General features: G+C 44.8%; 1 protein-coding gene across 1 annotated transcript in view; it reads left to right on the top strand.

The window, feature by feature from the left end:
* The window catches only part of LOC142311261 (uncharacterized), a 96,904-nt gene that overhangs the window by 13,907 nt on the left and 57,344 nt on the right, over positions 1–25,653 (top strand). The window contains exons 3-8 of the mRNA XM_075349503.1: positions 2,384–2,475; positions 2,580–2,714; positions 2,806–2,884; positions 2,969–3,090; positions 3,208–3,313; positions 6,211–6,952. Of these exons, the coding sequence (XP_075205618.1) occupies positions 2,398–2,475; positions 2,580–2,714; positions 2,806–2,884; positions 2,969–3,090; positions 3,208–3,313; positions 6,211–6,952 (1,262 nt within the window). The 5' untranslated portion in view covers positions 2,384–2,397. The remainder of the gene's footprint in view (positions 1–2,383; positions 2,476–2,579; positions 2,715–2,805; positions 2,885–2,968; positions 3,091–3,207; positions 3,314–6,210; positions 6,953–25,653) is intronic.

Genomic DNA, 25,653 nt, shown 5'->3' with positions numbered 1-25,653 from the left:
TTTCTGGTGGCCATAACTTCTCTCAGGAGAGTCTCTGATTTGGCTGCGCTCTCTTCGGAGTCACCTTTTTTGGTTTTTCACCAAGACAAGGTGGTTCTCCGTCCGACTCCGGACTTTCTCCCTAAGGTGGTGTCTCCTTTCCACCTTAACCAGGACATTTCATTGCCTTCCTTTTGTCCGGCTCCTGTGCATCGCTTTGAGAAAGCGTTGCATACTTTAGATCTGGTGCGGGCGCTCCGGATCTATGTGTCACGCACCGCTGTTCTTAGGCGGTGCACCTCTCTTTTTGTGCTGACCACAGGTCAGCGCAAGGGTCTCTCGTCTTCTAAACCGACCCTAGCTCGTTGGATTAGGTCGGCCATATCCGATGCCTACCAGTGTACTCAGGTGCCTCCCCCGCCGGGGATCAAGGCGCACTCGACCAGAGCTGTCGGTGCCTCTTGGGCTTTCAGGCACCAGGCTACGGCTCAGCAGGTCTGTCAGGCTGCCACTTGGTCTAGTCTGCACACCTTTTCGAAGCACTACCAAGTGCATGCTCATGCTTCGGCAGATGCGAGCTTGGGCAGACGCATCCTTCAGGCGGCTGTCGCCCATTTGTGAAGTTAGGTTTTGCCTACTTCTCAGTTTTCTGTTTATTTCCCACCCATGGACTGCTTTGAGACGTCCCATGGTCTGGGTCTCCCATAAGGAACGATGAAGAAAAAGAGAATTTTGTTTACTTACCGTAAATTCTTTTTCTTATAGTTCCGACATGGGAGACCCAGCACCCTCCCTGTTGCCTGTTGGCAGTTTTCTTGTTCCGTGTGTTTTCACCGGCTGTTGTTGTAGACAGAGGTTCCGGTTGTTCCGGGTTTTGCTCTATCTCTACTTGTGGGTGGATGTCCTCCTTCAGCTTTTGCACTAAACTGGCTAGATTTGGTTATCCAGGGGGTGTATATGCTCGGAGGCAGGAGCTACACTTTTTAGTGTAGTACTTTGTGTGTCCTCCGGAGGCAGAAGCTATACACCCATGGTCTGGGTCTCCCATGTCGGAACTATAAGAAAAAGAATTTACGGTAAGTAAACAAAATTCTCTTTTTTTTATTAAGTTTATGGTGCTGATTAAGAATAAAGGCCCCGTCACACACAGAGATAAATCTGTAGCAGATCTGTGGTTGCAGTGAAATCATGGACATATTGTTCCATTTGTACACAGCCACAAACCTGGCATTGATTGTCCACAATTTCACTGCAACCACAGATCTGCCGCAGATTTATCTCTGTGTGTGACAGGGCCTTAAGACTTCGGCTTTACCAGTTGGCTCTAGTTTCTGAGATGCTTAATAGTTAATCAATTAACAAAGCACAATTGAAAATCATTCAGAATTACAAGAATATTAATATTTTTGTTACAACTAGTAAGTAAACAGTCTAAAATCATAGAAAAAAAAATATCTAACGGTGACAGTGCTTCAAAAAACAATGTTGATACGATATCCATTTGTGTGTCATCAGGACAATCATGTTGGAGACTCCAACAGTAGCCTGCCGTCACGTGTGCATCCCGTCTGCCGTCACGGGGTTGCCATGGCAGTACAGGGTCAGCAATTAATCCCTGTCGCTGTCATGACTCACTTCCTGTGAAAATGCCGGCAGAGCTGAAGCATCGCTCTGATCAGGAGAAACGATCAGACAGTGTAGTCCTAAAGTCACTTAAGGGACTAGTAAAATCAATAAAATATGTAAAAAAAGGAAAAAGTTGAAAAACATTTTTTTAAAAAAACTAAAAGATCAAATCAGGTCCCTTTTTCGCCATTGAGAATACAATAAAAACAATATAAAAAACATGCATATTTGGTATCACTGCATTCAGAAATGTCCAATTTATCAAAATATAACATTAATTAATCTGATCGGTAAAAGGCGTAGTGAGTTAAAAAATTCAAAATGCCAAAATTACTTTTTTTTGGTCACCCTAACATGGCATTAAAATGCAATAACAGGTGATCAAAACATCGCATCTACACAAAAATGGTATGATTAAAAACATCAGGTCAAGATGCAAAAAATAAGCAGTCACTGAGTCCCAGATCCCAAAAAATGAGAACTCTAAAGGTCACTTTACACGCTGCGATATCGGTACCGATATAGTTAGCGTGGTTACCCGCCACCATCGGTTGTGCGACATGGGCAAATCGCTGCCCGTGGCGCACAACATCGCCCGGACCCGTCACACTACTTACTTGCCCTGCGACGTCGCTGTGACTGGCGAACCAGATCGGTTTTACCTTTATAATGAACATGGTGAATAATAAAACAGTTGTGCAATTGTACTTTTGTTTGCAGTTTCACTTCACGTGGAATTTTTTTCACATTCCTGCATAACGATATCTTCCTTGCTTAGGTCTTCCACTGAGGATGGACAAGGACGTGAATGAGAAGACCAAGAGGATATTATACATCACCCTGGAGATCATAAATCTGCTGACTGGAGAGGTGAGCAATTCCAGGAATTGGAGTAGGAGGTTATGTCACACAACATTGTGTTATGGCCGGATTGGCGACGAAGTGTGGTTGTGATTGTATTTGGTGATACACAGGATTACACAGTCACGAAGAAGACATCTGATGAATGTCCCATTCCTGAGCCTCTGCCTGACTTGTTACATGAAAGGAATAATGATGAGAAGATCCTGGACCTCACCAATAAGATCCTTGAGTTGCTGAGTGGAGAGGTGAGCGCTGCTGGAATCAGACTGAGTCAGTGTGTCGAGGTTACTACAAGATTTCTCTCAGGTTATAAGGTGTCACTACTTTTCTATGCAGAAAAAAGTGTGTTCAGACATACACATGAATGTTCACAAGAACGTCATGAGGAAGACTCACCTGCCCCCCAGTTCATCAGGTAAGAGACTGTCATAAGTGGGAAAGTAAAGACACCTCAATACAAGCACCAGTCTTTAATTCTGAGTATGTTTGCCTCTTGCAGATGGATCATCTAGAAGTTCTACACCAGAGAGCTGCTCCAGCCCTTTTTACATTGAAGATTGTGAAAAAACAAGTAACAATAGCTCCCAGAGCGGTGACGTTCAAGTCTCTCGAAAACACAAAGTAGATCTTCACTCTTTTTATTTTTTTTTTGTTAGCACATGACCTAAATGGATCCTGTTTTCTCTAATTGTTGTTTACTAGACCATTATTCAGTTGTATTTTTGTGTTCTTTCTTAGGAAAATGAACTCTTTGTTATTAAAGTTGAAGCTGTAGAGGAAGATGAGATGTACTTGAATGGCGGACAGTTTTGCAAGGAGGAGAGAATGAATACAGATGGCCTAGGTAATAAAAGTGTCTGAACCCCTGCTCTGTGTACACTCAGGCACCTCTTGGCTGGGCTGCGCACCTCTCGAGGATGGAGAAGGGGAGATCGAGCAATAGGTGCGGGTTTATGGACCCGAACCACCAGTCGTGCTTACAAAAATGTTAGCTAGTATATTATCATTTTTATTTCTCCCTGCTCCAGATAACCTATGTTCTTCTAGCGATGAGGCATCCAGTGGCTCAGTGGTTAGCACTGCAGTCTGGCAGCACTGGTTTCCGGGGTTCAAATCCCTCCAAGGACACCATCTGCAAGGAGTTTGTATGTTGGATAACAGGTCTGCTGTCTTAGGCTACTTTCACACATCAGTTTTCTGCATTCAGGCACAATCCTTTTTTTTTTTTCCTGATCCAACGGAGCCGGCAAAAAATGTAAAAACCGTATCCACCGGATCCGTTTTTTAACGGATCCGTTATGCCGGATGCGTAAAAAAACGGATCCGTTGGATACGTTTTGCATCCATTTTTGCATCTGTTTTGTCCGTTTTTTTGCTGGATCCGTTTTTTCAAAACATTGGAGCTTGCTCAGTTTACAAAAACAGATCCGGCAGCCGCATCCGTTTTTTGCCGCATTACGCCGGATCCGGCATACATAGGCTTCCAGTGTAAAACACTCCGTACAAAAAAACGTTACAAGATACGTTGCCTCCGGCCGCCGCTTTAGGCAATTATGACGGATCCGGCAAAAGCCGGATACAACGCAAGGCCATCAGGCACAATCCGGCGCTAATACAAATTAATGGGGATAAAACGGATCCGGCGCCGGATCCGTTTTACCCGTTTTTTTCCGGATTGTGCCTGATGGAAAAAAACTGATGTGTGAAAGTAGCCTTAGTCATGACTCTTGTAAAACTGGAAATATTTCTGCTGTAGTTAAGAGCCTAAAACTTTGTTCACGTCTTGCAGTATCAATGGAATCCCTTTGAGTTGTCTATGGTTTTGTACCACTTTTTTCGTAGATCAAATGTGACTAACTCTGCAGGGCCTCCAACGCATAGTTTCATCAGAACCAAAGTACTCATTTAAATATGTGATTTTTTTATGCATGCAAAAAATGCTCCAATATGGTCCGGTACGTCATTCATGGAATCCGAATGAGGTCTGAGACAGCAAGTGAAGAGTTCTTGAGGTTTTACATGTTTAGAAAAAGGGAAAAATGGGCAAGTCTAAGGAACTGAGCAAATCTGAGGGTCAGTTGGACACCTGGGAGTGCAACTGACCCTACCTTGGACACTCAGTTGGACAAAAGTTGTAGGGTCACCTGGGTGTCCAACTGACCTTACGTAGGTGGTCTTGTGAGGTGTTCCGCCCCACTAAAAATGGTCAACAGAAGGATAAGCTGTGAATGGACCTCTTTTCCTTATTGTTGAACATGGGCAGTTTAGAGTATCTTGTTTGGTCAATTTTGGAGAAGAGCTATTGAGGCACAAATTGCCTAAAAGATTTTGCTGAATGTTATGGAAAGGTGTTAAAAGCAGCTTTCTACATTTGGGACTGTGTAGCCTCAGAATGGTCATATTGCCCATTCAGACCACTGTCCATTGTGGAATGCAACTGCAAAAAGGCACATAAAAAAATCAGAAACTCTGCCATAAAGCAATGGAGAAAACCATACCCTGATCTGATACATTTTTCATTTTTTACGCCATGTGGTTGGTCGAGTGTGTCTACATCCATCATTTGCAAAGAGATGGCATCAGAATGCGATATAAAAATAGTGCAAGCTGGCTGTGACAGTATAATCCTCTGCCCAATGTTTCCCTAGGAAATTTTGTCCTGGGTTCATGTGATAGGTGGGACATGTCAAAGCAACAATCTAAACATTTTTGCAGCCAAACTACACCCTTTCATGGCAATGGTATTTTTTAATATCATTTGCCTTTCTGGCAGGATAATGTACCCTTCCCCACTGAAGAAATGATTCAGGAGTGGTTTTAGGGACATTACAAGGTGAGGACTTGACCTTCAAAATTCCAAGATCTCAACCCAATCAAGCAAATGTGCAATGTGTTGTAAAAAATAATCTCATCTATTGAGGCCCCAAATCACAACTTATAGGGCCTAAAAGATCTCCTTAAAGGAGTTTTCCCACAAAGTTAATTTTAAACTTCATTTTAATCAATAGATCTTGGAATAATAATAATTTCCACAACTGGATGTGTTAAAAAAATGTTCCTGTGCTGAGATATTATATGTGTCCCTACTATGTACTGTGTTATGGCCGTGTCTGACTGTACAGAGATATGGTCTGACCATACCATATCACCTGGGCAGGGGAGGAAGTAGAAAAGAGTGTACAGATAGCACAGCTGGGATCATAGATGATTCTTTTTGTGAGGTAAAACATTTTTCTGCCTGTTTTTTAAAAAATGTTTTACCTCAAGAAATTATTTGTGATCCCGCGCTGTAATGTTTGTATTCTTTTTTGCTTTCTCCCCTGCCCAAGAAATGGGATATGATCAGGCCATGTCCCTGTACAGTCAGACACAGCCATTACACAGTATATAACAGGACACATTATCATGACACAAACATTTTTTTTTTTTTAAACACATCCAATTGTGAAACTTATTATTATTCCAAGATCTATTGATTAAAATGAACTATGTTTCCAGGAAAATCACTTTAAAGGAATATCTTGGTGTCAAATATCAAGACACATTAAGGGTCTTGTGTAGTCCATGCCTTGTTGGGGCAAAGCTGTTTTAGAGGCAATATTAAGGCAAGGGATTTAATATTATCAATAATTTGTGAATCTGTGGAATCATGTAAAGAAATTAGTGTTACGTACAAATAGATCTAATGAAAATCTTATAAAGTAATATCTATAAACTAAAAATAATCCCTTTTATTTTCAGAAGAAAGAATCCAGGAAAGCTCTGGCAGAAAAATTGTAACTCCAGATTCGGAAGCTGAAGATGCTTATATGATACAAGATTTTGCAGAAAAAAAAGTCTTTAACCCCAACTTACTTCCAGGACTTCCCAGTCGAAATCTGTCTTCCAATCCCTCTAATTATGAGGAACCTCCTGATAAACATATCAGAAAGAGTAAAAGTCATAAGGTGGTTGAAATTCTTCCATGTTGCCAATGTGGATGGTTCTCTTCATTTTCTTGTTCCAGTTGTCGTACACAGGGGACAACTATTATGCATGAGGAAATTAAAAAGAAAAAGCGCAAATTTTCATGTAACGAATGCAGTAAAACCTATACTCATAAATCGCATCTTGTACAACATCAGAGAGTTCACACTGGTGAAAAGCCATATCCTTGTGTTGATTGTGATAAATGTTTTTCAAGGAAATCACATCTCGTTGAACATCAGAGAACTCACACAGGGAAGAAGCCGTTTTCATGTTTAGAATGTGGGAAATGTTTTAGCAAGAAATCTAATTTAATTCAACACAAGAGAAGTCACACAGGGGAGAAGCCATTTTCATGTTCAGATTGTGGAAGATGTTTCACAGTTAAAGGAAACCTTGAAAGACATCAAAGAACTCACAGAGATGAGAGATTATTTTCATGCATGGAGTGTGGAAAGTTCTTTTCCCAAAAATCTCATCTTATTGAACATCAGAGAATTCACACAGGGGAGAGGCCGTTTCCATGTCAGGATTGTGGAAAATGTTTTATCGACAAATCAGATCTTGTTAAACATCAGAGAATTCACACTGAAGAGCAGGTTTTTCAGCTTCCCACTGATGGGTTCTTCTCCCATCTTTTGCAATAAGTATATGGTCCACACAAGAACTGTTAATAAGGAGGTAGGAAGAAACCCAAAAGTTTAATGTGATGTTTCTCATTAAACAAAAAGCTATGCTATTATTTGAAATATGCAATTGCCCTCACCTCTTTGTTTCTGATGGCACTACATATAAAATTGTATTGTCTATTCCATTCAATCTCTTCCCATGCAAGATGTTTAGCATAGTGCATTAAAAATGATTGTTAAATAGTGTTTCTACATCATGTCTTGTATGTATGTTTGCACACTGCCTTGCAAAAGTATTCACCCCATTTGCATATTTTGTGTTTTACTACCTCAGAACCTGGAATTTCACTTTTTTTTTTTAATTTGCATCAGTTCATATAAAGCACATACCAACAACTGTGAACAGTTGGTATTCAGTTTATCATGAAACAAACAAGGAATAGGACAAACTAACTAAAAATTTCAGGGTGCATATTAAGTCATGCCCCTAAGTTCAATACTTTATAAAGCCTTCTTTCTTTGTCGCTCCATTGGGAGACCCAGACAATTGGGTGTATAGCTTCTGCCTCCGGAGGCCACACAAAGTATTACACTTTAAAAAGTGTAACCCCTCCCCTCTGCCTATACACCCTCCCGTGCATCACGGGCCCATCAGTTTTATGCTTTGTGTTGAAGGAGGCACACATTCACGCAAGCTCCACATTTTAGTCAGCAGCAGCTGCTGATTGTATCGGATGGAAGAAAAGAGGGCCCCCACGGGGCCCCCGGCATGCTCCCTTCTCACCCCACTAAGTCGGCGGTGCTGTCAAGGTTGAGGTACCCATTGCAGGTACAAAGGCTGGAGCCACATGCCGTTTTCCTTCCCCATCCCTTAGAGGCTCTGGGAGAAGTGGGATCCTAACCGGTCACCTTTCACTAGGACCGGGCTCCCTCCGCAGCCCCTGGGGGAATCTGACGGACAGGAGACTGGGTATCATCAGGGACAGGCCCTGCATCTAAAAGGTACTCTGTGTCCCCTTGGGGACGGCGCAGGAGCGCCTGTGTTACAGACGCTGCAGCAGCTGCTGTTTTTCTGTGACGACCGGGACTACCGCGCAGACCGCGCCTGTTCGTCGGCCGCGTTATTAAATTTAGTCCCCGGCTTCTGCGGCCTAGTACCATAACTCCCGCCCCCGGGCCTGCCAGTCAGGGGTAAGGGCGGGACGGTCGACTGGACGTCGGCAGTGAGGGCTGGAGCATACTTAGGTGTTCTCCTCCCCCCTCACTGAGCACTGTAGGGCACCAGATTCCCGCACTTTATTAGTCACCGCCCACGGCTCCCTCCTCCCCTGAGAACTCTGGCAGCCATTGTTACACTCACTTCTGCAGGTGGAGGATTTCAGAACGAGCTCCACCAGGCTACGGTTCAGCAGGTGTGTCAGGCGGCTACCTGGTCGAGTCTGCACACTTTCACGAAACACTACCAGGTGCATGCTTATGCTTCGGCAGATGCCAGCCTAGGTAGGCGAGTCCTTCAGGCGGCGGTTGCCCACCTGTAAGAGGGGGCCGTTTTTCGGCTCTTTTTATCGAGGTATTCTTTTACCCACCCAGGGACTGCTTTTGGACGTCCCAATTGTCTGGGTCTCCCAATGGAGCGACAAAGAAGAAGGGAATTTTGTTTACTTACCGTAAATTCCTTTTCTTCTAGCTCCTATTGGGAGACCCAGCACCCGCCCCTGTTCCCTTCGGGCTGTTGTTCTTTTGTGTACACATGTTGTTCATGTTGAATTGTTCTTTTGGTTCATGGTTTCAGTTCTCCGAACATCCTTCGGATTGAATTTACCTTAGACCAATTTATAAGTTTCCTCCTTCCTGCTTTGGCACCAAAACTGATGGGCCCGTGATGCACGGGAGGGTGTATAGGCAGAGGGGAGGGGTTACACTTTTTAAAGTGTAATACTTTGTGTGGCCTCCGGAGGCAGAAGCTATACACCCAATTGTCTGGGTCTCCCAATAGGAGCTAGAAGAAAAGGAATTTACGGTAAGTAAACAAAATTCCCTTCTTTGCTGCAGTTACAGCTGCAAGTCGCTTTGGATAAGTCTCTATGCGCTTTCCATATCTTGCCATCCGATTTGTACTCATTCCTTAACGCAAAACTGCACTAGCTCCTTTAGGTTAGATGGTTTTCTTTGGTGAGCAGCAATCTTCAAGTCTGACCACAGATTCTCAATTGTATTAAGATCTGGGCTTTGACTATGCCACTCTAATACATTTACACAGTTCCCCTTAAACCACTCGAGTGTTGTTTTAGCAGTATGCTTTGGGTTATTGTCTTGTTGGAAGGTGAACCTTCATCACGGTCTCAAATCACTGAGCGAAACAGATTTTGTTAAGAATATCCATGTATTTCAAACCATCTATCTTCCCTTTTCCTGCTGCCAAAAAAACATTTCTTTTTCGCTCCTAATTGGGAGACCCAGACAGTGGGTGTATAGCTACTGCCTCTGGAGGCCGCACAAAGAACTACACTTAAAAGTGTAAGGCCCCTCCCCTTCTGGCTATACACCCTCCCGTAGGAGTACGGATTCCTCAGTTTTAGCTTTGTGCGCAGGAGGTCAGACACGCACGCATAGCTCCATTGTTTTTAGTCAGCAGCAGCTGCTGACTATGTCGGATGGAAGAAAAGAGGGCCCATACAGGGCTCCCAGCATGCTCCCTTCTCACCCCACTGTATGTCGGAGGTGTTTGTAAGGTTGAGGTACCCATTGCGGGTACGGCGGCAGGAGCCCACATGCTGATTCCTTCCCCATCCCTTTTTATAGGGCTCTGGGTGAAGTGGGATTTACTGGTCTCCAGGCACTGAGACCGTGCTCCATCTACAGCCCCTGGAGAAGATGCTGGATGGAGCGGAGTACATCAGGGACATGGCCCTGCTTCCTCAAGGTACTCTGTGTCCCCGTGCATTTGGCGCTCACACCGCAGCATGCTGGGTGTTGTAGTGCGCCGGGGGACATCAGCGCTACGGCGCTTGTGCCATGGCCTCATTCAGCTTCGCTGAAGCAGGCACACTTCTGGGAATCGGTCGCGCCGGCCGCTGGGACTGCGGCGCGGCTGGCACTTGTGGTGCGCCGGGGACTTCAGCGCGGCCCGCGCTTTTACGGCGGCCGCGCTGATAACTCGAGTCCCCGGCTTTTGCGGCCTGCTTCCGTTCGTTCCCGCCCCCAGACCTGCCAGTCAGGAGAGGGGCGGGACGCTGGCCACTTCTGGAAATCGGTCACGCCGGCCGCTGGGACTGCGGCGCGGCTGGCACTTGTGGTGCGCCGGGGACTTCAGCGCGGCCCGCGCTTTTACGGCGGCCGCGCTGATAACTCGAGTCCCCGGCTTTTGCGGCCTGCTTCCGTTCGTTCCCGCCCCCAGACCTGCCAGTCAGGAGAGGGGCGGGACGCTGGCCAGTGCATCAGCGCCGAGGGCTGGAGTCGTTTTTACATACTCCAGCCCTCACAATCGGCACAGAGGGGACACTGTTTCCCGCACTTTTGTTTGGGAACTCCCACGGACCACCCCTCTCCACAGACGCCGGCAGCCATTCCTGCTGACACGCTGAGCTGCAGAGGGGAGCCGGGGAGACCCAGACAAGGAATTCTGCGCCTCTTACCCGCTATTCAGCGGGCGGTAAGCAGCCCTCAGGGCTCACCCCCTCTTGTGCCAGTAGTATTCTTAGTATTTTGTTTCTACAAATACTTGGTATTACATAGCGCTGGTCGCCCTTTGGCTATAGACTCTCTCACATTGCAGAGAGCCAGCAGCATGTCGTCCGTAAAACGCAAGGGTGCCAAGGCACAGACATTATATGCTTCCTGCACCGCATGTGGGACTTTTCTACCAGCAGGCTCCACGGACCCCCATTGTGTGCAGTGCTCGGCCCCTGCGGCGCTTGCACAGTCGGGACCTCTGCTGGACGTGACCCAGGGTGTACCACCTGTGAATGCTGTCCAGGTGACAGGAACTGAGTTTGCAGCTTTTGCTGACAGAATGTCTCTCACTATGTCACAAATTCTTGACACATTGCGAGCTAGGCCTGTACTTCAGGCCACGGACACTGTGCAATCATTGCCCCCTGGTCCCCCTCAGCTCCAAGCTCCGGGACGGGCATATACACCTCAGGGTGAAGACTCTGACTCGGACGATGGCCCCGGGCAGCCTAAGCGGGCTCGCTATGACGGGCCTTCACATTCATCTCAATGGTCAGGATCCCAGCGAGATGAATCTATGGGTCATGAGGCGGACGTAACTGATCAGGATTCTGATCCTGGGACCGCTCTCAATCTAGATACACCAGATGGTGACGCCATAGTTAATGATCTTATATTTAACATCAATAAGATGTTAAATATTTCCCCACCAGCTCCTCTTGTAGAGGAGTCAGCTTCGCAGCACGAGAGAATCCATTTCAGATACCCTAAGCGTACATTAAGCACTTTTCTGGACCACGCTGACTTTAGAGACGCAATCCAGAAACCCCACACTTATCCTGAAAGGCGTTTTCCTAAACGGCTTAAAGATACACGCTACCCTTTTCCCCCTGAGGTGGTCAAGGGTTGGACCCAGTGTCCAAAAGTGGATCCTCCAATTTCCAGGCTTGCAGCTAGATCCTTGGTTGCAGTTGAAGATGGAGCGGCACTTAAAGATGCCACTGACAGGCAGATGGAGCTCTGGCTGAAATCCATCTATGAAGCGATTGGAGCGTCATTAGCGCCTTCTTTTGCGGCCGTATGGGCACTCCAAGCTATCTCAGCCAGGCTTGCGCGAGTTGACTCAGTCACACGTGCATTTGCCCCGCAGGTAGCACCATTGACCTCGCAAATGGCGGCATTCGCGTCGTACGCGATTAATGCTGTTCTTGACGCTACAAGCCGCACGGCAGTGGCGTCAGCCAATTCCGTTGTTTTGCGTAGGGCCCTGTGGTTGAGACATTGGAAAGCAGATTCTCATTCCAAGAAGTGCTTAACCAATTTGCCTTTTTCTCGTGACCGATTGTTTGGAGAGCGTTTGGATGAAATCATCAAACACTCCAAGGGTAAGGACTCATCCTTACCGCAACACAGACAAAACAAACCCCAACAGAGGAAGGGTCAGTCTGGTTATCGGTCCTTTCGAGGACCGGGCAGGTCCCAATTCGCCTCGTCAAAAAAGACTCAAAAAGACCAGAGACGCTCAGATTCTTGGAGGTCTCAGTCACGCCCAAAAAGGACAGCCGGAGGAACCGTTGCCAAGACGGCGTCCTCCTGACTTGCGGTCTCCGATTCCCACACCCGCGGTCGGTGGGAGGCTTTCCCACTTTGGCGACATTTGGCTGTCACGCGTCAAAGACCGTTGGGTGAGGGATATTCTGTCTCACGGGTACAGGATAGAGTTCAGTTCTCGTCCGCCAACTCGTTTCTTCAGAACTTCTCCACCACCAGACCGAGCCGATGCTCTGTTGCAGGCGGTGGCCGCTCTAAAGGCGGAAGGAGTGGTGACCTCCGTTCCTCTTCAGGAACAAGGTCACGGTTTTTACTCCAATCTGTTTGTGGTCCCAAAAAAAGGACGGATCGTATCGACCCGTCCTGGATCTAAAGTTGCTCAACAGACACGTAAAAGTCAGGAGGTTCCGGATGGAATCCCTACGCTCCGTCATAGCCTCAATGTCTCAAGGAGATTTTCTAGCATCAATAGATATCAAAGATGCGTATCTCCACGTGCCGATTGCACCAGAGCATCAGCGTTTCCTACGCTTCGTCATACACGACGAACACCTACAGTTCGTAGCGTTACCTTTCGGTCTGGCAACAGCCCCCCGGGTCTTCACCAAAGTCATGGCAGCAGTAGTAGCTGTTCTGCACTCGCAGGGTCACTCGGTCATCCCGTATCTAGACGACCTGCTTATAAAGGCACCCTCTCAAGAGGCATGCCAACACAGTCTGAAGGTGGCACTAGACACTCTCCAGAGTTTCGGGTGGATTATCAACTTTCCAAAGTCTCATCTAACCCCGACCCAATCTCTGACTTATCTTGGCATGGAGTTTCATACTCTCTCAGCGATAGTGAGGCTTCCACTGGACAAGCAGTGCTCGCTACGGACTGGAGTGCAATCTCTCCTTCAGAGCCAGTCGCACTCACTGAGGCGCCTCATGCATTTCCTAGGAAAGATGGTAGCGGCAATGGAGGCAGTCCCGTTCGCGCAGTTTCATCTGCGCCCTCTACAATGGGACATTCTACGCCAATGGGATGGGAAATCGACGTCCCTCGACAGGACTGTCTCCCTCTCTCAAACTGCCAAGGACTCTCTGCGTTGGTGGCTTCTCCCCACCTCATTGTCACAGGGAAAGTCGTTCCTTCCCCCGTCCTGGGCAGTGGTCACGACGGATGCGAGCCTATCAGGGTGGGGAGCGGTGTTTCTCCACCACAGGGCTCAGGGGACGTGGACTCAGGAAGAGTCCACCCTGCAGATCAATGTTCTGGAAATCAGAGCAATCTATCTTGCCCTGCGAGCCTTCCAACAATGGCTGGAAGGCAAGCAGATTCGGATTCAGTCGGACAATTCCACGGCGGTGGCGTACATCAACCACCAAGGGGGAACACGCAGTCGCCAAGCTTTTCAAGAAGTCCAGCGGATTTTGACGTGGGTGGAAAGCAGAGCGTCCACCATATCCGCAGTTCACATCCCAGGCGTGGAAAACTGGGAAGCAGACTTTCTCAGTCGCCAGGGCATGGACGCAGGAGAATGGTCCCTTCACCCGGACGTGTTTCAACAGATCTGTTGCCGCTGGGGGACGCCGGACGTCGATCTGATGGCGTCACGGCACAACAACAAGGTCCCAGTTTTCATGGCACGGTCTCACGATCACCGAGCGCTGGCGGCAGACGCCTTGGTTCAGGATTGGTCGCAATTCCGACTCCCCTATGTGTTCCCACCTCTAGCATTGTTACCCAGAGTTCTCCGGAAAATCAAGTCCGACTGCCATCGAGCCATACTCGTCGCTCCAGATTGGCCAAGAAGGTCGTGGTACCCGGATCTGTGGCATCTCACGGTAGGCCAACCGTGGACACTACCAAACCGTCCAGATTTGCTGTCTCAAGGGCCGTTTTTCCATCTGAATTCTGCGGCCCTGAACCTGACTGTGTGGCCATTGAGTCCTGGATCCTAGCGGCCTCAGGTTTATCTCATGAAGTTGTTGCCACAATGAGACAGGCTAGAAAACCATCCTCAGCTAAGATCTATCACAGGACGTGGAAGATATTCTTAGCGTGGTGCTTGGCTCAAGGGTTTTCTCCCTGGCCATTTGCATTGCCAATTTTTCTTTCCTTCCTGCAGTCTGGGTTGGAAAAAGGTTTGTCGCTTAGCTCGCTTAAGGGTCAAGTCTCCGCGCTATCCGTATTCTTTCAGAAGCGCTTGGCACGGCTTTCTAAAGTACGCACGTTTCTCCAAGGAGTTTGTCATATCGTTCCTCCTTACAGACGGCCATTGGAACCCTGGGATCTGAACAAGGTTCTCATTGCTCTCCAGAAGCCGCCTTTCGAGCCTTTGAAAGAGGTTCCCCTTTCTCGGCTTTCGCAAAAGGTAGTTTTTCTTGTGGCGGTCACGTCTCTTCGAAGAGTGTCCGAGCTAGCGGCGTTATCTTGCAAATCTCCCTTCCTGGTGTTTCACCAAGACAAGGTAGTACTGCGTCCAATTCCAGAGTTTTCTCCCAAGGTGGTTTCTTCCTTTCATCTCAATCAGGATATCACTTTGCCATCTTTGTGTCCGCATCCAGTTCACCAATTTGAAAAGGGTTTACATCTGTTGGACCTGGTGAGAGCACTCAGGATTTACATTTCTCGCACGGCGTCTCTACGCCGTTCTGATGCGCTCTTTGTCCTAGTCGCTGGTCAGCATAAGGGATCGCAAGCTTCCAAATCCACCCTGGCGCGGTGGATCAAGGAACCAATTCTTCACACATACCGTTCTGCTGGGCTTCCGATTCCATCTGGACTGAAGGCCCATTCTACCAGAGCCGTGGGTGCGTCCTGGGCATTGCGGCATCAGGCTACGGCTCAGCAAGTGTGCCAGGCGGCTACCTGGTCGAGTCTGCACACGTTTACCAAACACTATCAAGTGCATACCTACGCTTCGGCAGATGCCAGCCTAGGTAGACAGGTCCTTCAGGCGGCGGTGGCTCACCTGTAGGAAGAGGCTGTCTGACAGCCCGTTCATGTGGTATCTTTTTACCCACCCAGGGACTGCTTTTGGACGTCCCACTGTCTGGGTCTCCCAATTAGGAGCGAAAAAGAAGAAGGGAATTTTGTTTACTTACCGTAAATTCCTTTTCTTCTAGCTCCAATTGGGAGACCCAGCACCCGCCCTATTTGTTCTTAGGGTTTCGTTTTTCGGGTGCACATGTTGTTCATGTTGTTTCTTAAGTTCTCCGATCTTGTTATCGGATTGAATTTGTTTTTGAAACTGTTATTGGCTTTCCTCCTTCTTGCTTTGGTACTAAAACTGAGGAATCCGTACTCCTACGGGAGGGTGTATAGCCAGAAGGGGAGGGGCCTTACACTTTTAAGTGTAGTTCTTTGTGCGGCCTCCAGAGGCAGTAGCTATACACCCACTGTCTGGGTCTCCCAATTGGAGCTAGAAGAAAAGGAATTTACGGTAAGTAAACAAAATTCCCTTCTTTCACAGCATGATGCTGCTGCCACCATGTTTCACTGTAAGGATGGTGTTCTTGGGGTGATAAGCTGTGTTGGTTTGGTGCTAGACGTAGCATTTTACCTTGGTGGCCAAAAAGTTAAATTTTGGTCTCATGTGACCACAGCACCTTCCTCCATACATTTAGGGATTTAGGGAGTCTCTCACTTGTCTTTTGGCAAAATAAAAAATAAATAAAATCAGCCTTCTAATTTTTTGCTGGAAGTAAAGGCTTTTTTCTGGGCACTCTTCCATAAATGCCAGCTGTATGGCGTGTACGGCTTATTGTGGTTATATGGACAAATGTTCTAGTCTTCTTGGGAACTCTGCAGCTCCTTCAGGGTTACCTCTGGTTTCTGCTGCCTCTCTGATTAAGTCCCTTCTTGCCCGGGCTGAGAGTTTTGGTGGGCGGACCTCTCTTGGCAGGTTTGTTGTGGTACTATGTCCTTTCCATTTGATGATAATGGATTTGATGATACTCTGTGGGGTCATCAGAGATTGGGATATTTTTTTAGAGCCCAACCCTGACTTGTACTTCACAACAACTTTGTCTCTGACTTGTTGGAGATCTCCTTGGTCTTCATGGTGCTGTTTCGTAAGTGGTGCCTCTTGCTTAATGTGTTGCAGCCTCTGTGGCCTTTCAGAAAAGGTTTGTATATACTGACAGACCAAGGACACTTAGCCCACAAGTGGACTACCTTTCATAAGTGGTGCCTCTTGCTTAATGTGTTGCAGCCTCTGTGGCCTTTCAGAAAAGGTTTGTATATACTGACAGACCAAGGACACTTAGCCCACAGGTGGACTACCTTTCACTAAGTACGTGACTTACTAAGGTAATTAATTGCACTAGAAATTTATAGGGGCTTCAGAGCAAAAGGGTGAATACATGGGCACATGGCAATTTTTATTTATTTTATCCCATAAATTTAAATTTTTGCCTATATTTTTTATTTTTCTCAATTCACTTCCCCAACTTAGACTATTTAGTGTGATGCTTCACACACAAATTAGGTTACAAAATAGGTAAAAAGCCAATGGAGGTGAATACATTTGTAAGGCACTGTATATGTGTGTAGATAGATGTATATTGTGTGTATACATACATTATGTATGTGTGTGTATATATATATATTATGTGTAAAATCCTGCACACACATATATATAGATTATGATGTATGTTTTTTGTTTTTTACCGAGCAGATTTGCTTAGTCTTAGTAATTTTAAGATTTAATTCTCGAAACTCTTCTCCCAATTAGCTTTTGTTAAAATATATTGTACTTCATGTGCATATTGCACAGCACCCATTTAAATTACTGATTGCTGGAAATCCAACCGCTGTAAAGGCCCCAACCGGCGATCCCTAGATTGGGGCCTTTACAAGCCAAGGAATCAGGTTCTGAAGCCTTGTCCTGAATGGAGCAAATGTGCACATGCGCGGCCTCAGTGCGGCCCAGAGCTAGTGCCACAGTGGTCAGACTTCCAGCGATCAGTAAAATAATACTGTATTTTGTAGACTGGTGATAACTTGCTTTTTTGGAATAACGCTTTGCCACTCGTAATGCATGTATGAAATTAGTCTCTTATGGTAAGCAAGCTATTGATTGTAAAAATTCCTTTGACAATACATCTTTGCCTGTGATCTAGTAATATGAAATCAGATTATTAGCAATTCAGAAATGTTAATTTATTTTTGCCCATACTAGCTATTAGAAAAAAATAGTATGAAATTATGGTTGGTTGCTAAAAACCCAGTTTACTCCTATAATTTATTAGTCTGTCTAAATACAGCAAAAGGGAATGTTGTCACAGGCAAAGGAATTGTTCATGTAGTCAACAAAAGTATTAAACGTATGACGTTTTTAAAGCCAATAGAGAAAATGATCTTTTGGTAGCTCTCCTTTAGTATTTAGACTTCTCATTGGTTACCACTTTGACTAAAAGAAGAAGTTTTCCAGTAAGGCCGCTTTCACACTGCGTTCCTTTCCCCATTCAGTGGTCCAGTTGGGGCTTCCATCCGAACCCCCACAAAAGGGGATCTGGACTCATGCGCTGACAGGGCCATTGATTATAATGATGCAGACAGAGTCACCGTGTGCTCTGTTGTGCACCATTTTCGTGGGTATACACCTATTCTAGTAGACTGCGTCTGGCTATTCGCCTCCAGTAAACGTATACCCCCGAAAATTTGTGTACATCAAAGTACACGGTAACTCCGTCTGCACAATTATAGTCAGTGGCCCTGTCGGCGCATATGCCTGAATTCCATTTTGCGCAAGGGTTTCAAATGGAAGCCCAGACGAGACCACTGAACAGGGAGAGGAACGCAGTGTGAAAGCTCCTTAAGGATTCGTGCCCACGATCAGTGTTTGCTGCGTTGTCGACACAGTATTCTTCAGCTGCGTCCAAAACACAGCGTTGTACACTACAAGCACAGTAGATGGGATTTCTAGAAATCCCGTGCCCATTGTGCTTGTTTTTTCCGCAGCAAACACTGACCTGTGGTGCGTCTTTCCAGGCCGCAGCATGTCAATTGTTTGCTGTGGATTCGCATGCGTCCTCTGTAGGGAGAACACAAGCGAGAGACCGCAGCGCACTGAACCCTGATCGTGGTCTCTTGCGGAGGAAACGCACGGCCCTGCAGGTCAGGACCCGCTGCGTCCGGAACGCAGTGAGTCCTGATCGTGGGCACATACCCTTAGGCTAGGTTCACAATAATATAGTCCTCTCAGCTAAGCACAACATTAGGGTTTCTCTCAAAATCCCTGAAAAACTGAATACCAATGGGAAACTTGACAGAGCCAAAAATGCACGTACATGAATAGAAATGGCACTCACTATCCTTAAAAATCTATGTTTATTGAAAAGTATTAAAAACGATTCACCGGAGAAGCAGGGAAAGCATGGATGACGGCAGTTTCATTTTCAAATCACACTCCAACAGGTCCCACCTCTCCAAAATGTGATGTGAACATGAAACGACTATCATCCATGCTTTTCCTGCTGCTCCCATTAATTGTTTTATTACTTTTCAATAAACATTGATTATTAAGGATGATGTGTGCCACTTCTATTCATTTACTTGCATTTTTGTAAGCACGACGTATATCCTACCGTGCCAATGTGCGCTCTGTGTATGACACAGGTGCATATAAGTAGTGCCAAAGCTTTTTCTCCACATTGTTCTATGTTTTTACAAATTTGATGGAGCCATATACTTGAATGAGAGCCTGGCAAACCACATTTTTGGTACGTCTCTCCTGACAGCACACCAGGAAATTGTCCTTCTCATCCCTCAGGGACAATAGCACATGAGAGGTTAACTTGATCCTCCGATCTCCACTTTCCAGTACTTTTCTGATCCATGCTGAGGACTGTCACATGAAATGTGCTCTTACTTTACCTTTTCCTGGTGTACTTAGGGGAATCAGATTTTTTTTCCTCTTTCTTCATCCTGAAAATAATCTGAAGCCGTCACTTAGAAGTCGAGGTCCCTTATCCACAAAACCAATAGAGGTCGGAATCCATTTTTCCTCCTAAGGTAGCTGTTTCTGTCTAAGAGAGGCTCTTGATCCTTACTCCCTTGTTTTGCGCTAGACTGCCTTGCCTGTGGAAATGTGCTGGGTTGGTCGTCAGCATTAAGTTCCAGTATGGAGCACATATACACTTTCCTTTCTGTGGATGGGGATCCTCTTTTGCCGAGTATGGAACACGTATTGTTCTTCCAGTAAGGCAATATGCTGGCTGTATGTGAACCTTAGTAGGACTCCCAAATGTGGGTGTATGGATCACACAGGCAGCAAATGCGGTGGGGAGTTGTTGGTATTAACAAATGGACAGAGTTTAAGTTAGGCATACCTATTTATTTCAATTTCCCATCCGCTGTTCACTTATTTAAAGCGCACCAATCACCAGGATTTTCCTATATAACTTAAAGCCAGTGCTATACTGGTGCTATCAGACTGATTCTATTCATACCTGTAGTTGTCAGCTCAGATGTGTAGGTTTTGAAACATAAGCAAGTAAAGTTTGTAAAATGAGCAGATTCTTGAATGAGAGCAGCTGGCGACCAGCTGATAGCTGGGGTGGGTATTCATACAGTACCTTGCAAAAGTATTCGGCCCCTTTGAATTTTTCAACCTTTTGAAGTTTTCAGCTCTTTCCACAGATTCTCGATTGGATTCAGGTCTGGACTGTGACTTGGCCATTCTAACACCTGAATACGTTTATTTGTGAACCATTCCATTGTAGATTTTGCTTTATGTTTGGGATCATTGTCTTGTTGGAAGACAAATCTCCGTCCCAGTCTCAGGTCTTTTGCAGACTCCAACAGGTTTTCTTCAAGAATGGTCCTGTATTTGGCTCCATCCATCTTCCCATCAATTTTAACCATCTTCCTTGTCCCTGCTGAAGAAAAGCAGGCCCAAACCATGATGCTGCCACCACCATGTTTGATAGGGGGATGGTGTATTCAGGGTGATGGGCTGTGTTGTTTTTACACCAAACATTGTGCCCAAAAAGTTTGATTTTGGTTTCATCTGACTGGAACACCTTCTTCCACATGTTTGGTGTGTTTCCCAGGTGGGTTGTGGCAAACTTTAAACAGCACTTTTTATTGATATCTTTGAGAAATGTCTTTCTTCTTGCCACTCTTTCATAAAGGCCAGATTTGTGGAGTGTGCGACTGATTGTTGTCCTATGGACAGACTCTCCCACCTCAGCTGTAGATCTCTGCAGTTCATCCAGAGTGATCATGGGCCTCTTGGTTGCATCTTTGATCAGTCTTCTCCTTGTTTGAGATGACATTTTTGGATGGACGGCCGGGTCTTGGTAGATTTGCAGTGGTATGATACGCCTTCCATTTCAATATGATTGCTTGCACAGTGCTTCTTGGGATGTTTAAAGTTGTGGAAATCTTTTTGTAGCCAAATCCAGCTTTAAACCTCTCCACAACAGTATCACAGACCTGCCTGTTGTGTTCCTTGGTCTTCATGATGATCTCTATGCTTTAAACAGAACACTGAGACTATCACAGAGCAGGTACATTTATACGGAGACTTAATTACACACAGGTGGCTTATATTTATCATCATCACTTATTTAGGACAACATTGGATCATTCAGAGATCCTCAATGAACTTCTGGAGTGAGTTTGCTGCACTGAAAGTAAAGGGGTCGAATAATATTGCACGCCCCAATTTACAGTTTATTGTGTTTTATAAAAGTTTAAAATAAGTAATAAATTTCATTCAACTTCACAATTGTGTCCCACTTGTTGATTCTTCACCATAACATTAAAATTTTAATCTTTATGTTTGAAGCCTGAAATGTGGGAAAAGGTTGAAAAATTCAAGGGGGCCGAATACTTTCGCAAGGCACTGTAGTTATCCCCTTCCCCTTTTATTTATGCTAATTCTATTGTAGAATCGTTTTACTTTGTGACTAGAAGGACCTGTGCTGATGTCATACAAATGTGACCAGAAGGGGCGGGGCTTCAGCCAACAGAAAAATATTGCTTCCTGGTATCAGCTATGTTGGCTGAGGGCCCGCCTCTTCTGGTCACATGGGTATGACATCAGCACTGGTCCTCCTATTCACAAAGTAAAAAGCTTCTATAATAGAATTAGCATAAATAACAGGGAGAGGAGGACAGGCAGGGGGCGGGAATTACTATAAATACCCACCCCAGCTATCAGCTGATCGGCAGCTGCTGTCATTCAAGAAGTTGCTCATTTTACAAACTTTACTTGCTTGCGTTCAAAACCTATAGATCCTAGCAGACAACTAAAGGTATATATAGAATCAGCATGATAGTGTGAGTATAGCACTGGCTTTAGGTTATAAAGGAAAATCCTGGTGATTGATGTGCTTTAACTACTGTGGGGAGACATTGTGAATGGACAGAATCCAAGCTGTTCAGAGCTTCCCTTGAAGATTATCTCAGGTCAAGTGAGTGTTGTACAATGGCAGGGATTATTGTTTAACCTGTTCAGTTGCTTGTTGTCTCTATCTTTCTTTTAGGGGAATAAAGATTCTTCCCATGTGATTACTTCCAAAATTAAAAAGAAAGTTAAGAATTGTGCTCTGATTCTTCCAGGAAGCAGCTATGTCCTGACTGCACTACTAAGCTAATTAAAGATGAACAGTCTTCCTTTATGGCTAAAATTAAGGCTTTGATTAGAGGAATTACAAAAATTGTTCATATTTTGTTACGTCTCAGATTTCACCTTCTGGTCCCATCACAAAAGACCTAGAGAGTTAAGGGGGCATTACATGCAACGACATCGCTAACAAGATGTTGCTGGGGTCACGGAAATCGTGACTCATATCCCGCCTCGTTAGTGACGTCGTTGCGTGTGAAACGTAGGAATGACCGCTAACGATCAAAATTACTCACCTAATCGTGGATTGTTGACACGTCGTTCTAATCCCAAATATTGTTGCTGTTGCAGGAAGCAGGTTGTTCGTCGTTCCTGAGGCAGCACACATCCCTACGTGTGACACTCCAGGAACAAGGAACAACACCTTACCTGCGTCTTCTGGCAACGAGGTGGGCGTCACTTTCTTTCAGCTGCTCTCCACCCCTCCGCTTCTATTGGACGGTTGCCGTGTGACGTCGCTGTGACGCCGCACGAACCGCCCCCTTAGAAAGGAGGCTGTTCGCCGGCCACAGCGACGTCGCTAGGCAGGTAAGTATGTGTGACGGGTCCTAGCGATGTTGTGCGCCACGGGCAGCGATTTGCCTGTGACGCACAACCGACGGGGGCGGGTGCTTTCACCAGCGACATCGCTAGCGATGTCGCTGCGTGTAAAGCAGCCTTTAGATTCAAAGGACAAAAGAAATAGAAGTTGCAGAAGAAAAGTATTATTTTTTTTCCGGAAAATATAGACAAGATTTTACAGGCTGTAAGAATTACCATGAATATTAAAGAACATCGCTCAGTGCAGAATGTTTGCTGGTCTCAGAACTAAAAGAAATAGTCTTTCTAATAAAAAGGATATTAAAAAAATGCTCCTGGAGGCGATGTAAGATTCAAAGAAGAGATTAATAGTTGCAAGAGGTTTTAAGAATTGCCTGCCATTTTGACCTGGAGAAAGTCAAGATTTAGGAAGAAGTCTCCAAGATGGATGGCCCAGTCGCTACAATTGCCAAAAAGACTTACATTCCCTTCTAGGATTCTTCAAATATGTCTTGAACAGTAAAGCACATGGATTACTTACAAAAAAACTTGGGAATCATCCACAGCTATTATAAAGAAAAATATAGTGGCCATCTCAGTGGCAAGGTCTATGCATCACTGGATCTATCAATTAAAAAGATTTCTAAAAATGAAGACACCTAGTGAAAAAATATATTGGAATATCTGCCTTTCTTAAAATTGGCTACTGACTTCATAGTGGATGTCTCGATTCCGTTTGTTTTGCAGGTAGTCTGAGGCCCACTTTGAAGAATTCAATTCGTCCTTGGGAAATTTAACCCGATCCTTAATAGTCTATGCAAGATCCCATTCTAAACATTGGATTTTACAATCCTAAAATTTCTATATTTCAAAACAGCCTGTCTAGTGACTATAACGACAGCAAACAGAATTGGAAAATGTCATACTCTCTCCATTGGAGACCTATACCTTAGAATTCTAGAAGGTACAAAGTTGTTCTGAACTTAGATCCTTCTTGACAAAGGTGGTAACAAAATGTCATGGAACTTGACCCTAAAACCCATCAAGAAGCCCATTTTCTTTCTCTGGATATAAGAAGAACAGTTCTTCAGTACTTGGAGACTACAAAATCCTGGTGTCTGGATTTCAGCCATTTCATGGGAAAAAAAAAAAAACAGGAAAAGGCCTTCAAATTTTCTTCAGTAAGCTGAATAAAATCTACAATTCGTATATCTTACACCTGGAGGGGAAGGATCCATCTTTAAACATCTAGGCACATTCAACTATTAGTGGTCTCCATATCCTGGGCAAACAGCTGGAGCAGACCAGATCTGTAAACCTGAACAAGCTTAAATACGGTACCTTTTGTAAACATTACAAACTGGGCATCCTATCTGATTAGCAGTCATTATTTGAGCGTAAAGTCCCCAAAGCAGTGGTTTCCCCCCTAAACGTTTCTCATTTGGTATTGCTCCTGATCTACTATCAGGAGAGAGTTGTCCTGGAAAGGACCTGCTGGGAATTGTCTTTCCAGGAGTCCATTCTGACTATACCCTTACATTTCGTCCCATGTGTTTTTTTTCTGTTGTGTGAATCCAACACATGAATCCAACACTGGAGGGTAAAGAGGCAATTTAACCTCTTGTGTGTTTCTGTTCCTAGTAATTATGAGAAAGACAACTTCCTTGTGTGTCATGATGGACTCATGGAAATACAATTACTAGTAGGACTAATTCCCACTTTTTCAGCATATCTAAAAAAAAACCCCAAAAAAACAACTAATACTGCCTGGACAGATACCTGATAGTGCAGAGTGTCTCCATGTGCTTCATTCAAGCAAATGGCACCATTGCGACTCTGTCGGTCAGTTGGAATACAGATTTTTTTAGGAATTCCATCGGAGACCCCAATGTAGTGTTCAATGGAGAGCACTGTATTACTGCAAACCTCACCTAATGCAAATGCTTTGTGGGTTATTCAGATTTTACACTGTTAACTAGAGATGAGCGAAGCCATGAAAGTTCGATATAGCCTGTCTTCAGATAAAGTCCGGCTTGGGACCCAGACTTGAAATGAACGCCAATGGCAGTCAATGATTGGGCAGTTCGGGTCTTTGCCCACATGCAGCCCGCCATAAACAGATCAAACACTGCAAGCTGCTTGCACTGGGCAATGCTCGCATAAGAGGTTTGCATACGAAAAACACCCAAACCCCGAACAATAGTTGTTGTTTTTTTGTAAAGTCTGTGTTTGGTACGAACACCAAACCTCGGATTCACTCATCTCTACTTTTGACTTCAATGCTGCAACCTGATGTTTGTAGTTAATTAATTGACTCCAGACGACAAGTAGTTATATTTATTACTATTGTGTGCCACTAGGTTCATGTATCCTTAAATGAACACTAACAGATAAATAAGTTTTTTTTAACACATTGTATAAGATGCTAAACTGTATTTTTTATGTTTAAGGGTAAGAAAAACTTGCTAGAAAACTGAATGTTTATTCTTTTACCCCCTCCACCCCCTCATATTCTCAGTAAATTAGGACAGGGTTATATGAAAGTACTAGGGGTACAAGGAGCAAATGGCTTCTTGGTGATCCTGGACTTGTACAAGTCTCAGGGTCACCAGAAAGCAAGCCTGTTGCTCGCACCTAACATTTTGGATTATACTGATGTGTATAAAAGTGCTTTAATACAGATGATAAGAAAAGTCAAATCTGCTTTTGGGGTGGTCCAACAGACTCCTAATTCTCTATTAATTTGTCAATCGTACATTAGTGAACTTAAAAAGCAACCATTAGCCTGTTAAATTGAAAGTGTAAACCCGGCCTTAAATATAATGTATCATTTAATTTTTAAAATGATTGTTTACAGTTCAATATATTTTTGTAATAAACCTGTTGTTTTCTTTTGTATTGTATGTTTCTTAAAAACAAATAATAATAATTCTTACTAATTGTAGACCAATACCAAAGTAAATCGCAAGAAATAACCATGCATAACACCAAGATAAAAAAATAAAGGTATATATAGCAAGTGCATATAGTAAAAGTGTATGGGCTGTAAGGATGTAATGGACCTGCGGAAATTACAATAGAGACACAGAAATGTAGAAAAAATTCTATGGAGAACCGATGAGGTAAAAAAAGGATATTTATTGGTTAAAAATAATGACCGCCACAACTGGCAGTTTAGACAAGAAAAAGAAAGGAGGGCATCAAATGCGATATAAGGGGCATAA

Source organism: Anomaloglossus baeobatrachus, chromosome 5, assembly GCF_048569485.1.
Source record: "Anomaloglossus baeobatrachus isolate aAnoBae1 chromosome 5, aAnoBae1.hap1, whole genome shotgun sequence".
NCBI lineage: Eukaryota > Metazoa > Chordata > Amphibia > Anura > Aromobatidae > Anomaloglossus > Anomaloglossus baeobatrachus.
Note: the sequence above shows the minus strand (reverse complement) of the source record. Positions and strands in the feature narration are given on the sequence as shown.